Source organism: Thalassophryne amazonica, chromosome 12 (assembly GCF_902500255.1).
Source record: "Thalassophryne amazonica chromosome 12, fThaAma1.1, whole genome shotgun sequence".
NCBI lineage: Eukaryota > Metazoa > Chordata > Actinopteri > Batrachoidiformes > Batrachoididae > Thalassophryne > Thalassophryne amazonica.
Window position 1 is genome coordinate 60,711,130 of NC_047114.1, and position 18,720 is coordinate 60,729,849.

General features: G+C 46.0%; 1 protein-coding gene and 1 pseudogene across 2 annotated transcripts in view; both read right to left on the reverse strand.

The window, feature by feature from the left end:
* The window catches only part of epha4b (eph receptor A4b), a 297,581-nt gene that overhangs the window by 47,248 nt on the left and 231,613 nt on the right, over positions 1–18,720 (reverse strand). For both annotated transcript variants that reach the window (XM_034182743.1, XM_034182742.1), the window contains exon 13: positions 17,650–17,835. In XM_034182743.1, the coding sequence (XP_034038634.1) occupies positions 17,650–17,835 (186 nt within the window). The remainder of the gene's footprint in view (positions 1–17,649; positions 17,836–18,720) is intronic.
* LOC117522744 lies at positions 9,021–9,139 on the reverse strand (annotated as a pseudogene).

The window sequence follows — 18,720 nt, forward strand, 5'->3', positions numbered from 1 at the left end:
CCGGGGGAACCCCAAGGTGTTCCCAAGCCACCCGGGGCCTCCTCCCAGTGGGATGTGCCCGGAACACCTCTCCAGCGAGGCGTCCCGGGGGCATCCGGAAAAGATGCCTGAGCCACCTCAACTGACTCCTTTCGACGTGGAGGAGCAGCGGTTCGACTCCGAGGTCCTCCCAAGTGACCGAGCTCCTCACCCTATCTCGAGGGGAGCACCCAGCCACCCTGCGGAGGAAACTCATCTCGGCCGCTTGTACTCGCAATCTCGTTCTTTCGGTCATGAGCCAAATCTCATGACCATAGGTGAGGATTGGAACGTAGATCGATCGGTAAATCGAGAGCTTTGCCCCCCTACTCAGCTCTCTCTTCACCACGACAGTCCGATACAGCGACCGCATCACTGCAGACGCTGCACCAATCCGTCTATCAATCTCATGCTCCATCGGCCCCTCACTCGTGATCAAGACCCCGAGATACTTAAACTCCTCCACTTGAGGCAAGGACACTCCACCGACCTGAAGAGGGCAAAGCACCTTTTTCTGGTTGAGAACCATGGCCTCGGATTTGGAGGTGCTGATTTTCATCCCGGACGCTTCACACTCGGCTGCAAACCGCCCCAGTGCACGCTGAAGGTCCTGATTTGACGAAGCCAACAGAACCACATCGTCCGCAAACAGCAGAGACGAGATTCTGTGGTTCCCAAACCAGACCCCCTCTACACCCTGGCTGCGCCTAGAAATTCTGTCCATAAAAATAATGAACAGAACCGGTGACAAAGGGCAGCCCTGGCAGAGGCCAACGTGCACTGGAAACAGGTTTGACTTGCTACTGGCAATGCGAACCAAGCTCCTGCTGTGGTCGTACAGGGACCGGATAGCCCTTAGCAAAGGACCCCGGACCCCGTACTCCTGGAGCACTCCCCACAGGGTGCCCTGAGGGACACAGTCAAACGCCTTCTCCAGATCCACAAAACACATGTGGACTGGTTGGGCGAACTCCCATGAACCCTCGAGCACCCGATGGAGCGTGTAGAGCTGGTCCAGTGTGCCGCGACCAGGACGAAAACCACACTGCTCCTCCTGAATCCGAGGATCGACCATCGGTCGAATTCTCCTCTCCAGTACTCTGGAATAGACCTTACCGGGGAGGCTGAGGAGTGTGATCCCCCTGTAGTTGGAACACACCCTCCGGTCCCGCTTCTTAAACAGAGGGACCACCACCCCGGTCTGCCAATCCAGAGGCCCTGTCCCCGAATGCTACGCGATGTTGCAGAGGCGTGTCAGCCAAGACAGCCCCACAACATCCATAGACTTAAGGTACTCAGGACGGATTTCATCCACCCCAGGAGCCTTGCCACCGAGGAGCTTTCTAACCACCTCAGTGACTTCGGCCTGGGTAATGGATGAGTCCGCCTCTGAGTCCCCAGTCTCTGCTTCCTCTTCGGAAGACGTGACGATGGGATTGAGGAGATCCTCGAAGTACTCCTTCCACCGCCCAACAACATCCCCAGTCAGGGTCAACAGCTCCCCACCCGCACCGTAAACAGTGCTGGTGGAGAGCTGCTTCAGCCTCCTGAGGCGTCGGACGGTTTGCCAGAATCTCTTCGAGGCCGACCGATAGTCCTCCTCCATAGCCTCCCCGAACTCCTCCCAGACCTGTGTTTTTGCCTCTGTGACCGCATGGGCTGTGGCACGCTTGGCCTGCCGGTACCTGTCAGCTGCCTCTGGGGTCCCACCTACCAACAAAGATAAGTAGGACTCCTTCTTCAGCTTGACGGCATCCCTTACTTCCGGTGTCCACCACCGGGTTTGGGGATTGCCGCCGCGACAGGCACCAGAGACCTTGCAACCACAGCTACGTGCAGCCGCATCGACAATGGAGGTGGGGAACATGGTCCACTCGGACTCCATGTCTCCAACCTCCCCCGGGATCTGGGAGAATCTCTCCCGGAGGTGGGAGTTGAAGACCACGCTGACAGAGGGTTCCGCCAGTCATTCCCAGCAAACCCTCACGATACGTTTGGGCCTGCCAGGTCTGACCGGCTTCCTACCCTCCCAGCGGATCCAACTCACCACCAGGTGGTGATCAGTCGACAACTCTGCCCCTCTCCTCACTCGAGTGTCCGAGACACTTGGCCGAAGGTCAGATGATACAACTACAAAGTCGATCATTGACCTCCAGCTCAGGGTGTCCTGGTGCCACGTGCATTTATGGACACCCTTGTGCTCGAACATGGTGTTTGTGATGGACAAACTGTGACTAGCACAGAAGTCCAACAACTGAACACCACTCGGGTTCAGATCGGGGAGGCCGTGCTTCCAGATCACCCCCCTCCAGGTCTCACTGTCGCCGCCCACGTGGGCATTGAAATCCCCCAGGAGAACAATGGAGTCCCCAGTCAGAGCGCTATCTAGTACCCCTCCCAGGGACTCCAGGAAGATCCGGTACTCTGCACTGCTGCTCAGCCCATAGGCCGAGACAACGGTGAGAGACTTGTCCCCGACCGAAAGGTGTAGGGACGCGACCCTCTCATTCACCGGAGTAAACTCCAACACTTGTCTCTCCATACCTCTGAGCTCAGCTGGCTGTACAAACGGAATGGAGGATGAGTCTCGTTTCTTTCTCGCAACAAGACAGGAGTCCCAGTTAGTGACTTTAATCTGCACAAAAGTCACGATTGACATATTTTAATGGCTTTGAGAGGGGTTAAGAAGCAGAGTTGCCGCTTTGGCAAAGCATCGAAGAAAAGAACCAATGAAGCAACAGGTCTGAGCACTGTTTCATTGGTTCAAGGTTCAAAGCAGAGGCGCGCTGCAGAAACAGTTGATTACAGACCCGCTGCAGGGTCTGTAATCAGTGTAGAGAAATGATAATTTTCCCAACAAACACCCCCAAAAACAAGGGCACTCTGAAGGACCGATAAGGGAATCGTTAAGCAAAAAGGCTATTGATGTCAGTGGATTGAATAATTTCTTAACGATACCCGAAAAGAACCGGTTCCCGATACCCATCCCTGGTATAGACCCTTCCAGTGTGGCCTCGCCGGTGAAGGCCACAGCCTTGTAGGATTTTTTTTTTTACAGCTGACAGCCTTAGTTTTGTTGCATTTTTGAATAATGTCACATGGTTGTACTTCAGAGTGCCCTTGGGTAGCGCTAGGATGAGTCTGTGTCAAATGCATAGCTACTGATGGAGACACAGATGAGGAGTATCACTTGCATTGTGATGGAATTTCAGCTAGGAAATTTTGGAGATTTGGCACATTTCTCTGTGCATGAGCTAGCATGTGTGATGAGGATCCAGTAGGTGGACAAGGCCAAGGGGATGCCCGTGCAGCCCGTACAGCTGTGACATCTAGACAGTGACTAGATGTCACAGCTAGATGCTCCTACCCAGAACTCAAGGTGGTTCTATGGTGTGGTCAATGTGGCGATGCATGGCACCAATGCATACTCCCAGACTTGACTTGTTAAACATGGCCAATTTGTGCACAGTAGCGGGTTGCGTAAATGGGTAGTGTGGTAGTCGGTGTACTTGGAAGATATCACAGAGTCAAATCTAACATATCAAGGTGTGCCCTGATCACAGATTTGATCTTGCCTTATAGACTATGTATGTAAGCATAATCTCAATTTCATGAATGGTAGCTGGAGTCCCATGCTTAACCAGCAAACTTAGTGGCCACCAGACCAAAGCTTTGGAAATGAAAGGCACTGATACCCACTCATTTCAAGCTATGCATCTTCTTCGTCTTTCAGCTGTTCCTGTTAGGGGTCGCCACAGCAGATCAATCGTTTCCATCTCACCCTGTCCTCTGTATCTGCCTCTGTCACACCAACCACCTGCATGTCCTCCCTCAGCACATCCATGAACCTCCTCTTTGGCCTCCCTCTTCTCCTCCTGCCTGGTGACTCCATCCTCAGCATCCTTCTCCCTATATACCCTGGGTCCCTCCTCTGCACATGTCCAAACCATCTCAATCACTCCCAAAGAGAATCTCAACATCTTCAGCTGTGCCACCTCCAGCTCTGCCTCCTATCTTTTTGTTAGTGCCACCGTCTCTTAGCCGTACAACATAGCTGGTCTCGCTACTGTCTTGTAAACTTTCCCCTTCACTCTTGCTGATAATCTTCGGTCACAAATCACTCCTGCCACCTTTCTTCTTCTCTACTCTCTTCTTCACCTCTTTACCACACTCTCCATTACTTTGAACAGTTGACCCCAAATATTTAAACTCATTTACTTTCACCACTTCTACTTGTAACTGCACTACTCCACTGGGCTCCCTCCCATTCACACACATGTACTCAGTCTTGCTTCTACTGACTTTCATTCCCCTTCTCTCCAAAGCATATCTCCACCTCTCCAGACTAGACTCAACTTGCTCTCTACTCACACTACAGATCACAATGTCATCTGCAAACATCATAGTCCATGGGGACTCCTGTCTGATCTCATCCGTCAACCTATCCATCACCACTGCAAACAAGAAAGAACTCAGAGCTGATCCTTGGTGTAAAACCACCTCCATCTTGAATGAGTCTGTCATTCTGACTGCGCATCTCACCGCTGTCACACTATTCTTCTTGTACATGTCCTGCACTACCCTAACATACTTCTCTGCAACTCCAGACTTTCTCATACAATACCACAGCTCTTCTCTTGGCACCCTATCATAAGCTTTTTCTAAGTCCTCAAACATACAATGTAACTCTTTCTGTCCTTCTCCAACAGTATTCTCAGCGCAAACATTGCATCTGTAGTGCTTTTTCTTGGCATGAAACCATATTGCTGCTCACAGATCTTCACCTGTTTTCTCAGCCTAGCTTCTACTACTCTTTCCCATAACTTCATGCTGTGGCTGATCAGCTTTATGCCTCTGTAGTTACTGCAGCTCTGCACATCACCCTTGTTCTTGAAAATAAGAACCAGCACACTCTCCACTCCTCAGGCATCCTCTCACTTTCCAAGATTTTATTAAACAATCTGGTTAGAAACTCTACTGCCATCTCTCCTAGACATTTCCATGCCTCCACTGGAATGTCATCTGGACCAACTGCCTTTCCACTCTTCATCCTCTTCATAGCAGCCCTCACTTCTTCTTTACTAATCTCTTGTACTTCCTGATTTACTCTCACCACATCATCCAGCCTTTTCTCTCGCTCATTTTCTTTATTCATCAGCTCTTCAAAATATTCCCTCCACCTTCTCAGCACACACTCCTCACTTGTCAGCACATTACCATGTGCGTCTTTTACCACCCTAACCTGCTGCACATCCTTTCCAGCTTTGACCCTTTGTCTGGCCAATCGGTACAAGTCCTTTTCTCCTTCCTTACTATTCATCTTCTTGTACAGGTTGCAATATGCCTTTTTCTTCACTTTTGCCACTTCTCTTTTTGCCTTACGCTGCATCTCCTTGTACTCATGTCTACTTTCTTCATCTCTCTGACTATCCCAAAACTTTTTCGCCAACCTCTTTCTCCTTATGCTTTCATGGACCTCTTCATTCCACCACCAAGTCTCCTTGTCTTCCTTCCACTGTCCTAGCTGTCTCCCTCACCACATCTGCAGTACTTTTCCAGTTGTCCAAAATTGCTTCCCCTCCAACCAGTGCTTCTCTCACCTGCTCGCTAAATTTTACACAACAGTCTTCCTCCTTCGGCTTCCACCATCTGATCCTTTGAGCTCTCACTCTCTCCTTCTTCTTTACCTCTAAAGTAATCCTACAAACAACCATCCTATGCTGTCTAACGACACTCTCTCCTGCCACCACCTTACAGTCTCTGATTTCTTTTAGCTTGCATCTCCTATAAAGAATGTAGTCCACCTGTGTGCACATCCTCCACTCTTATATGTTACCCTGTGCTCCTCCCTTTTCTTAAAGTAGGTATTCACCACAGCCATTTCCATTATTTTTGCAAAATCAACTACCATCTGTCCTTCCCCATTCCTATCCTTGATACCAAATCTACCCATTACTTCCTCATCACCTCTGTTTCCTTCACCAACATGCCCATTGAAGTCTGCTCCTATCACCACTCTTTCATGCTTGGGCACACTCTCCACCACCTCATCTAACACACTCCAGAAATCTTCTTTCTCCTTCATCTCACAACCTACCTGTGGAGCATATGCACTGATGATATTCATCATCACCCCTTCAATTTGCAACTTCACACTCATCATCCTGTCAGACACTTGCTTAACCTCCAACACACTTTTAACATACTCTTCCTTTAAAATGACCCCAGCACCATTTCTCTTCCTGTCCTCACCATGGTACAACACCTTGTACCCACCGCCGATGCTCCTGCTCTTACTTCCCTTCCACTTGGTCTCTTGCACACACAATATGTCTACTTTTCCCCTCTCCATCATATCAGCCAGCTCTCTCCCTTTACCAGTCATACTACCAACATTCAAAGTCCCCACTCTCATTTCCACCCTTCTAGTTTTCTTCTTCCCCCGCTGTTTGTGGCAACATTCTCCTCCTCTTCTTCATCGTCTTCGCCCAGCAGTAGCCCAATTTCCACCGGCACCGTGTTGGGCAACAGCACCAGTGGCGGATGTTGACAACCCGGGCCGCGACCGATCCAGTAGGGGAATTCAATTCTTAGTCTGCATAGTTGGGTTGGCTTGTTTTATGCCGGATGCCCTTCCTCAACCCTCCTCATTTATCTGGGCTGCACACCCCATGTGGCTGAGTTTCATTTCAAGCTATGCATAACTTCAACAAAACCTACTCCTAATATCCATCATAAAATGCCATTATTTGTAAAAACACCAGATGTCCAGCATTTGACAGAGACATATGTGGCATAAAATTATTCCCTGTTACTAGCCCAGACCTTCCATGTGGTAGGAGCATTCATCAAGAGGTACAAAGGTCCATCCATCCATTTTCTAAACCTACAGATCATTGGAAGTGGGAGGAAGCAAGATCCTCCAGAGGGAACCCTGCAAACACAGGGAGAACATACAAACTCCACAGGTTAGAAGCAAACATAGGACCTTCTCACTGTGAGGCAACAGAGCTAACCACTAAGCCATCATGGTGCCCCTGGCATGCAGGTCTACGTTATATTACATCAGCAAAACACAGTTGCTGTTTGGATTTTCTGTTGCATCAAAGCTAAGCAATGTCTCATTTGTCTATCCACATATGTCCTGTTATTTTGGTAGATTACTAGATGATAGTATTTATTATTATAGAATTGTTTTCCCAAACTGTAGGAGATGGATACATTCATCAATTTATTTGCTCACTGACCTTTTACAAGATCTTATCTCATTAGATTAGTTACCTAGGCATACAAATGGAGAGGCCCTGAAACCATTTGTAAGCCATCGTTTTGTCAATCATGTATGCAGCTTTGGATAAAAAGACCATTTCATAAACAAAGTTAAGTATGATAGCTCTGGTCATGCTGCTATGATTTTGCTGATATAACTTTTGGGTTTGAAGAGGGATACAAGCTAATTTAGGCCCATTTAGCTTGGTATCTGCAACTGGTGAGTTCTCAAAGTAAGTTGACACCACTCTGTATCTGTTTCCAACCTACATTGGCTGGGGGTGTTTATAATGTGTGATGCCAATAGCACAAAGGTCTATAGAGTTAGTTATGTATGTCTAAAGTCTTATTTTCCAACACCTCTTTTCATTACTATGAATACTCCTGACATAACTATTTTTGTCCTACTACTATCAGTAGTTGTTTCACAGATTTTTCATTAGTGCTGGTACTGCTATGAATACAAGCAGTGGCATTTTTAAAGCCCAGTGGTACTCTTTGATGGAGAAATTTGGAAACAATCCACATGATGTTAGTAGGTCTGATGACCCAAAAGTACATCTGTCATCTTTGGATAGGTTTGGGTCATCAAACTTCAAAATTCACAGGTCTATTTAGCAAACAGTGAAAGTGGGCACTAATGCCCAGGACTCAGCATTCCCATTGGTGGACATACCCAGGGGAAGTACATACTCTTCAGTGGCTTCCAGTCCATTAAAAAGATTCTGATCCTGCTGAAGTACAAGTCAAATAACATCCAACTAGCCTTTGTGAAAATCCCACAGAGACAACATCATTACAGGCGAGAGTCATTTCTAAGTTATAACTATATTAGTTTTTAGAAAGCTAGAGGGAGGACCAGTAAATCTGAAGGAGGTCCATTAAACGTAACTTACTGGAACCCTGGGTTCATGGACAAAACCTGTTAATATCTACCCTGGTTACAGTGTTAAACCTTTTCTCGGACATATTACCTAGCTTTCCATATACTTCAAAGGACTGGCTACCATCTTAACTGACTAACCCACTATCCAATTTACCAAGCACCAGGAGGAGACAGAGTAAATACACTACCTGCGTTTGTTAAACAGGGTGAAAAAGGACCATAAATAATTCAGGACAGATTTCAGTCATTCAAATTATTTATACAGTACCAAATCACAACATAAGCCACCCTAAAGTGATATAAACGAGCAAGGTTTAAACCTTGCCCAACCCCATAAGTAAGTACATTGGTGACAGTGGTAACCAAAAAAAGTATTATTATTTTTTTTTAATTGTCAGAATAGACTTGAAGCAGTGGGGTGACCATTTGCTTTGGCCATACTAACAAAATAAAACAAAACAATAACAAATAACTGTCAGAATGCAATGACAGAAATGTTGCAGCTAATCAACCATATATAGTTCACAATGACAGACAGCTGAAAGGAGAATTAGGAGGTCAAGACCAGTTTGTCAGCTAAATACACCATCCTAACAAATCAGTTATTTCATCAATACCAGATGAGTTGAATTTCAACATTCCTCAGTCCTCACCCCAACCCTACAGCATCTTCAAATCTCCAACACTCCCCTTGGCCCCAAAACCCTCAGGCACACATACATATGCTGACAAAATGCCCAAAATCTTGGAAGCAAGTTACTTACTAGACTGCACTGAAGTTATGTAGGTTTATGATGTTCTACGCCGGATGCCCTTCATGACACAACTCCAGTTTTACCTGGAAAAACACACACAGCTGCTGGTGTTCCAAAGAGGTCCCCCATCCAAGTACTAACCAAGTCCCACACTGCTTAGCTTCTGAGATCTGATGGGATCAGGCTTACACAGAGCAGATCGGCTGCGTCATGTAGGATTATGATAACTTGTAAATACGTTGATGACAAGTTCATTGTACTTTTACATATGAAATAATAATAACTCTGCCAGATAGTAGTGGTACTGTCTTTGCTTCATTCTGTTACTTTAAAAATATGATTTGAAGACCTTTTGCTGTTATTGTGGCAGTACTCCTCATACAAGGTTTGCTACTGAACTTGACACTGCCATTTACATTGTGTTAACATCACTTCCCTTCACTTCTTCTCACTCCTGCTCCTTGCAGTAGCACACAAACTAATACTGCTTCTACTACAACTGATTGTTTGGCCTCTGATGCTGTTAGAAACCGATTGAACACACCTGAGTCCTGTGCAGGTGGGGTGAGCCTGCCAGATTAGACCAAGGGTGGTGTGAAAGGACCAGCAGAAAAAGGCCTGGAGGAATTATTGACCCATGTCAACTCCTGCCCTTTCACTTGCGCGCACACACACACACACACACACACACACACACTAACACACACTAGGCGCTTTGACCTGTGAAATTACTGCTCGGCAAGTGAGATTTGTTTCTGAGGGCCTCTATCAGCTTCCCAATGTGCCGTGAAGACAGGTGACCAGAGAAGCACAAAGAAATATGTGTAAACATCCACCCTTGTTACAGTCACACACCAAAAATAAAATGAAGAAAACAGTTCTTGTGTACACAGAATGCAGCAAAGTCAAGTGATGGAGAATTGATATGCAAACATAAGTGGCTTGTCAGGTGCTGCAATTTTCCTTTTGCTGACATTTGCAAGGTTGTGACAAGATTTATTGAAAAATAATTCTGGTTATTTAAACTAGAATTATGTGTGTCACTGAAAAAAACACACTGTAATTGTGTGACTGTGTCTAAACAGCCAAACACCATAATTTTCTTACTCTTCTGCAAACTGCCTCAATCCTGTTACCCAAAGGTCACAGTTAACCAATAAATTCTAAGAGCGGGACTAACAGAAAGGAATAAAATATACAGCAGGGTCTCATTTTTCTTATGCACGCTCCTGAATAGTCATAAGGTTAAAAAACACATCCAATTAACTTTATGAATTATTAATATTCATGAGAAAGGCTGGTGCATATGCATTTGCTCTTTTATTGTCGCCTTAAGTGCCAGCCACAACACTGCTGAATTTAGTTTTGTGTTAGTGACAAAAGGAGGGTGTTGGCTGGGCGGAGGGGGGGGGGGCGTGTCAAATGCTTAAGGCCCCCTGACACTTGCACAACTTTGTTTCACACACCCGTATGCAGTGCATCGTACTGGTGAGTAAACTCGCTGTGAACCAGTGTAGACTGAACGTGAGATGTGCGCCGCCAGGTGGAAGTGTGCAAAGAGAATTTTTAAATGTTCAAAAAAATCTCTCACGCATCAAAGTCGTGTAACAAACGTGAAATGACTGTGAATGTTGCGCAATCTACTTGCCAACACTACTTGATGGTGCGTCAGATGGCACGCGCAGCTCATCAAGTCGAGTAAAGAAGTGAACAGTGTCAGTGATTGCGTAAGCGCACCACATCAGAGTGCAGCTCGTCTGAACGATTATAACGAGATCTATCATAAACATACTTTTACAGCTGCACACAAGAAGGAAAGAACATACAACTGTTTTACCAAGCCATTACAAAGTAAACAAGACAAATAATTACCTTTTTAGATGGCTTCAAATGCTTTCCCCACCTCGTTCAGTGCGCATTCGCGAGAGAAGCAGCAGATGGAGTGCTCCTCTGTGATTCCGGAAGTGATTAGAGGCGTTATCAACAGTTAACTCAGACAGAAAATGATTAATCCGCTTCAAAATAATTATTTTATATATGCAGTGTTCAGCGCACAATGCATGGCAGCCAGCGGAACAAAGCGTGGCGTCCAGCTGGGAACACAGCGGGTGGGCTCGTCACGACGATGCGTGTGCAAGTACGCGGATCAAAGTTGTGCAAGTGTCAGGGCACCTTGACAGTTGCATCTCTTTGTAGTGATGGTCTCCTCAAAACCGCCAGCCTAAAGTGCCCCCTGACACTTGCACGACTTTGATCCATGCACTTGCATGCACTCTGCCGTGCACAAGAGTACGTTCACCTCAAACTCATTGTAAACCATTGTAAACTGTGCGCAGCTTCCTGCAAGTGCGCAAAGAAAATTTTGAAATGTTCAAATTCTCCATGCATGAATGATGTGAACATTACACAAACAATTAAAAAACACTACATGTGAGTGCAAGTGACTGTGTCAGTGCACCGCACCAGAGTGCAGCTCATCTGAACGATTATAACAAGATGTTAAATCTATCATAAACATACTTTTACAGCTATTCATAAGAAGGAAAGAACATGCAACTGTTTTACCAAGCCATTACAATATAAACCTAACAAACCTTTTAGACTGTTGCAAATGCTTTCTCCACCTCGTTCAGCGCACACACGAGACAGAGAGAAAAACTGCAGCTGCAACAGTCCTCTGTGATTCTGGAAGTGATTAGAGGCGTTTTCAACAGCCAACTCAGAGAAAATGATTAATCTGATATGAAATAATTATATATGCAGCATCCAAGGCACAGTGCATGGCAGCCAGTGGAACAAAGCACAGTGTCCAGCTGGGAACACAGCGGGTGGGTTGTCACGACGACGTGCTTGCAAGTGCACGGATCAAAGTTGTGCAAGTGTGCAAGAATGCCAATGCGCTACAGTCGTAGAAATAATTTCAATGAATGATATTGTAAATTTAAAATGATCAACAAAAACAAAAAATAGCATGGACTCTCACACTTTGTGAACAAAAATATCCACTGAAAAAAATATTAAGCATAAATTGATAAATTTAGATGAACCTTCAGGTTCAGTTAATTTCCACTTTTTTTTGCCAGTTTTAAAACAATGTTGATATATTGGCTCCTTTGATTTAATTAACTAGCTCACCTCTCTCATTCATCTTCAGGTTTAGCATGTTTGGCTTTATAAATATGCAATTTGGGGTTTATCCACACAAGTGTGCAAAATTGGGGGCTGGAACCCCCCCCCACACACACACAGTGGCTTTGTGGTTAATACTGTTGCTTCATGGCAAGAAAGTCAAGGGATCACTTCGCACACTCAACAAAAATATAAACGCAACACGTTTGGTTTTGCTCCCATTTTGTATGAGATGAACTCAAAGATCTAAAACTTTTTCCACATACACAATATCACCATTTCCCTCAAATATTGTTCACAAACCAGTCTAAATCTGTGATAGTGAGCACTTCTCCTTTGCTGAGATAATCCATCCCACCTCACAGGTGTGCCATATCAAGATGCTGATTAGACACCATGATTAGTGCACAGGTGTGCCTTAGACTGCCCACAATAAAAGGCCACTCTGAAAGGTGCAGTTTTATCACACAGCACAATGCCACAGATGTCGCAAGATTTGAGGGAGCGTGCAACTGGCATTCTGACAGCAGGAATGTCAACCAGAGCTGTTGCTCGTGTATTGAATGTTCATTTCTCTACCATAAGCCGTCTCCAAAGGCGTTTCAGAGAATTTGGCAGTACATCCAACCAGCCTCACACCCGCAGACCACGTGTAACCACACCAGCCCAGGACCTCCACATCCAGCATGTTCACCTCCAAGATCGTCTGAGACCAGCCACTCGGACAGCTGCTGGAACAATCGGTTTGCATAACCAAAGAATTTCTGCACAAACTGTCAGAAACCGTCTCAGGGAAGCTCATCTGCATGGTCGTCGTCCTCATCGGGGTCTCGACCTGACTCCAGTTCATCGTCGTAACCGCCTTGAGTGGGCAAATGCTCACATTCCCTGGCATTTGGCACGTTGGAGAGGTGTTCTCTTCACGGATGATGCAAAGGAGATGTGTTGCACTGCATGAGGCAAATGGTGGTCACACCAGATACTGACTGGTATCCCCACCCAATAAAACAAAACTGCACCTTTCAGAGTGGCCTTTTATTGTGGGCAGTCTAAGGCACACCTGTGCACTAATCATGGTGTCTAATCAGCATCTTGGTATGGCACACCTGTGAGGTGGGATCGATTATCTCAGCAAAGGAGAAGTGCTCACTATCACAGATTTAGACTGGTTTGTGAACAATATTTGAGGGAAATGGTGATATTGTGTATGTGGAAAAAGTTTTAGATCTTTGAGTTCATCTCATACAAAATGGGAGCAAAACCAAAAGTGTTGCGTTCATATTTTTGTTGAGTATATGTGGAGTTTGCATGTTTTCCCCGTGTTTGTGTGGGTTCTGTCTGGGTGCTCCATCTTCCTCCCACTTGCAAAGACATGCAGGTTACAGGAATGACTCTAAAATTGACAGCAGGTGTGCTTGCATGTGTGAATGTGTTTGTCTGTCTATATATGGCCTTGCAACAGACTGGCATCCTGTCCAGGGTATTCAGATATTTAGCAATATCTGAATAGTATTCAATAGTAGCAATAGTATTCCGATATTTAGCAACTGTTCCATCCACAGAAATGTGGATGGAACCAAACCTGACACATTATCCCTACAGTTCGAGCAGACTCAGGATGCAGAACTGCTGCCCGAGGCTGCTCTGGTTGTAGGGCATCTGAGAGGACCTCCTGGTCGTCTCTTCATTCCGCCTTCTGCCGATCTGTAGTTCTTCAGTTTTGCCACTCATCCAAATGAGCATGCCATCTCGGAATTAACTGGACTCTGGACCTCCTCAAAAAACTCTTTTGGTGGTCCACACTCCAGGCAGATACAAAGGGGTTTGTCTCATTTTACACCATCTGAGCCAGGGGCAAATCATCACACTGCCCACCAGCTGGCCTTCTGCAGCCCTTGTCCACACCTGGTTGCATATCTGCCTGGACGTCATCACCGGCCTTCCCCCCTTGAAAGGGAACTTGTCATCCTCACGGTCAATTACTGCTTTTCCAAAACAGCACACTTTGTGGCCCTTCTCAAACTCCTGTCTGCCCAGGAGACTACTGACCCCCTACTCCACCATGTGCTTTGGCTGCATGACATTCCACTGAACATTGTCAGATTGAGGTCCCCAGTCTATGTCCCATGTGTGAAAGGCCTTCTGTACAGTTCTTGGGGCCTCAGTCATCTTATCATCTGGCTTTCATCCCCACAGCAATGGCCAAGAAAAACGGAACAATCGGTAACTGGACGTATACCTTGCATTATGTCTCAGCTAATGACCCTTCCACCTGGATTACTCATCTGCTGTTTGTGAAGAATGCACATAACACCCAGGTGAGCACTGCCACTGGACTGTCTCCATTCAATTGCTCTCATGGATACCAGCCACCATTGTTCCCAGCCTAAGAAGCAGACCTTACCCCTTATCATTGCATCTGTGTGTGCCCACCTACAGCGCTGTTGTAACATATGGAAGACTACCCACTCCACTATGCTTCAGACTGGACTTAGTTCCATGCAGACCGACATAGCACCCCAGCCCCCCAGTACCATCAGGAACAGGAGGTGTGGTTATCGGCCAACGACATCCAACTGAAGTCGGAAGCTCGGGAGCTGCTAGCATCCCAACACTAACTGGGGTTCATGCAGTGGACTGGGTGTAGAGCCTGACAATGGCCTGGTTGCAGTTTCCTTGTTCTCTGCAAATCCATCCCTTCTTCCATGTGTTCTGTTTGAAGTCTGTTCACTCCAGTCTGTTGCATCCTGTGGCCAATCCCCCATGCCCTTGGCTTGTGTATGGTCATCCTGCCTACACTGTGTGTCAGCTGCTAGATGTTCAACATCAGGGCAGGGGAATCCAGTCTTTGGTGGACTGGGAGGGTTACGGGACTGAGGAGAATTTCTGGCTGTCTCATTCTGGCTGCTCCCTTCTGCAGGAATTTTTTTGTGCCTACCCAGAGAAACCCTATTTGTCATCAAACTGAAGCCGTGGAGTGTGGGTTTGAAACCAAGTTCCTTTAGAGTAATTCTTCCAAACTTTCTGGCTGGAATCAAACGTTCCTCTGGAAAAAGACACATTAGCCTCAAATAACACATTATCTTCATTTCACCTGGTTCAGGCTCCCTGTTAAGGCTTAAGCATGGTTTACACATAGACGGTTTTGTCGGCGGGTAGTACGTAGACCGAAGTTTGCGGTAGTTCCGGCTGTTTTCGCGTTGGAAAGGGGCGGAGCATTTCGCCAGCATTTTCAGCACCGTACTAGCCGCAAATACGCGGATAAAACGCCGCTAAATCCGCTGAATAAAGCGGCGTTTTGACGCCGTAGCATCCGACACATGTCAGGCAATGTGGGTTAATACCCAGTTCTATCCTTTACAATCGCAGGTTAAGACGCGCGTGAGAACGGCGGTGTTCTGCTGCCGCCGATAATGCCCTGTGTACCGCTGGATTTATCCAGGCAAATCCTGCGTTACTCCAGGAACTTTTGCATATAGGCATTGCCCCCAGAGTATAATAGGCTGAAGCAGCTGTCACTGCAGGGGGAGGGAGATCATCCTTAGCCTTTTCTTCTCTTTCTTTTTCCCCTCCTCAACGTGTTGCTCGTCTCCACCACAGGGCTACCCTCTGCTTCTGAACCAGACCTCTTGGTAAGTCCTTGCCGCTGCCAATTTTCTTTTAGGAGGCATACTGGAGCTTCTCTGCAAAAATATCTGGAGCTGGCCATGAGTGAGAGGCCTGCATGCAGCGCGCTAGCGTTTTTATATTGACCGCCGCCTATCGGCCGTTTGGAACGCCGTTAACCGGGAGGTGGCGTTTAGAACGGCGTACTGTCCGCTAGCGCCGCTGTTTTGTCTGCCTCTGTCACCGGTTAAAACGCCCTTGAGGACGCCGATGTGGGCTCTATCGCCGTTTTACACACCATTGATTAGGGATACAATGCCGGCCGCCAATTACGGCAGTGTAAACTGCGGCACTACACGAAGGGACATGATGAAACGGCGATTAAAAGGTATCAAACGCCGTTGTTTGCGTTGTCTCCGTCATCACGCGAATTCTCCGGGAGCGCTCCTGGAATTATTCGACATATTGAATAATTTTTTCGACGATTCCCGGTAAAGCCGGAACTAAGCCACGCCCCCTAGTGCCGGCATTAACAACGGCGTGTGATCCTTAAGACGGCCAAAAACTCTTCCGGGATGCTTCCGGGAGCTCTTACCGTCTATGTGTAAACGGGGCTTTAGACACATGTGGAGGAGCTGCCTGAGCCCAACCAACAGTTGAATGTAGCCACAGAGAGCAGATGAGATGGCAGGAGCAGCGCAGTCAGACATGATATTCATTCATCTTAAAGTCTTAACAATCCTCCTGCTTAATCTGGCACTGTATTCAAATTTGGTGACATTCTCATGAGCATAAACACACATTTTGCACAACAGGCAACATTGAGATCAGTAGAAATAATTGAGCTCATACTTTACATCATAGAATAGGTCAAAAAAGTGTGAAAAGCCAAAACTGCTGATTACTGATTGTTCATTGCGATTGATGACCTGTGAACATCTTCAAGCAAGTTATATTTTTAATATTGTTTGTAATCTGGAATAAAGGCGAATATTGATTTCTGTAATCAGGAAACAGGAATAGGTCCATAACGTGACATTTAATCCTCATTGCTGAATTTCAGTTCTGATTCTGAATGATACCATCCTGTATTCAGGAACAATAGAATAAGAACCAAAGGAAGGATCACATTCAGTGGAAGTGGGATCAAAGTTGAAAGATCAAGGATCACAAACAGAAAACAGATTCTAGCCCCTTGATCAGGGTCAAAGTAGATGGATCAAAGAATTAAGAAATAAAATATCAAGGTTCAAAAATCAAGAAAATAAGGCAGGATTTACTCCTTGGTCAGGATCACAGGAATGAGGATCAAAAATAGGACAAATCTCAAATCTTAAACATAAGATCTGTTTTTTGTTTATCAGCAGAATATCTTTTAAGGTGCTTATTTTTATTACGGTTGCTGACAAACATACTGACTGAAAAATGGCAACAAAAACGTAACCTCTGTGGTGGCGGTAACAAGGTGTCACACCCACATCAACGAAGACTGGCACTGACTGAGTGAGACAGAGAAATAAAAAGAAAAACTGTGAGCAACAGAGAGAGATTAGATCGACACTGAGTGAGTGGAAAAGGAGGAGTGTGAGATAGAGCAGAGAATAAGAGAACACATGTAAGTTGGGGAGAGAGACGGCAGACATGATTGAGAGCGCGACACCCGGCGATAAGGAATCATCTGTCTTGTTAAACCAGGCTTGTGTCTGTTTCACCTGCACGAACAGATACACTCGCTGTAATTTCGTAACGCGATCATGTGAAGTAAACAAGTGGTCGTTTGATAGCAACCAGTGCGTGATGCCCTACGTCACCCATGTCGCCATGGTAATGGAGCTTTTATCTTAACCAGGCTCAGCTTTTATTGTGTTACCCTGAGCTCTGTTATGTGTCACGCAGGTGAGAGATGGCAGATGTGAAAGACATTTCTTCGACTGCACCGTCAACGACAGGACACACGACGAAGTGAGCTTCATATTCACCACTCACATTTAGTGACGACGCCTTCCAGCCTGATGATGTTTGGGTGGTCAAACTGTCCCATGATGGAGGCCTCAGACAGGAAGTCCCTCCGCTGTTTGTCAGAGTATCCCGCCTTCAGGCTCTTGATGGCCACGTAGATCTCCCGCTTTCCTTGAACACGCAGGCGACCGCTGCACACTTCCCCGAACTCTCCTACACACGCACACACACACACACACACACATACATTTAAGATGTTTTTTGTACTACTCCACAACCCAATCTGATTCAATAGGTGGTGATTCCAAATAGGCAATCCTTTAATATGTATATGTCGCGGACATGAACAAGTGAAGCTCTTCAGAATCTCACCATGTCATTTAGGTCTAGGGATGTGTATTGTTAACATTTTATTGATATCGATGCCATTATCGATTCCACGTATCAATCTGATTCCTTATCGATTCCCTTATCAATACCTCTTGTGAATTTTCCATGTACTAAAAGTAGGCTTTACAGCAGGACATCTTATTTTGGGAGGAAAAACACATTTTAGTCAATTGTAGTTTATTGTTTGTATTATAACGTTTGGAAAGAGGTGTCATTTGATTTAAAAGGCCAATTCGCTTTGAAGTTCTTAATTCCGGCCGGACTCTAACTTGACTCGACAGAGAGCAGCGCAGCATTTGGAGCTGTGTAAATGGAACAGAGGACGATTCTTGTTTCTTACCTACAAAAAGACAAGAGTCCTAGCTAGTGACTTTAATCCGCACAAAAGTGACTCACGATTGATAATTTTAAATGGCTTTGAGAGGGGTTAAGAAGCAGATTTGCCACTTCTGACAAGCAGTGAAGCAATGTCAGAGCACTGTTTCGTTGGTTCAAGCTACAAGAACAGCTGCTGCAGAAGCGGTTGATTCCAGACCAACTGCAGGGTCTGTAATCAATGTAGAGAAATGATCATTTTCCCGGCGAACACCCTCAAAACCAACGGCTGCTCTGAAGGACCGAGAAGGGAATTGTTAAGCAAAAAAGCAGATCGAATCATTTTGTGCCATTTCTGGTTTGCGGCTTCGTCTACCATTGGTTTGTGGCTTT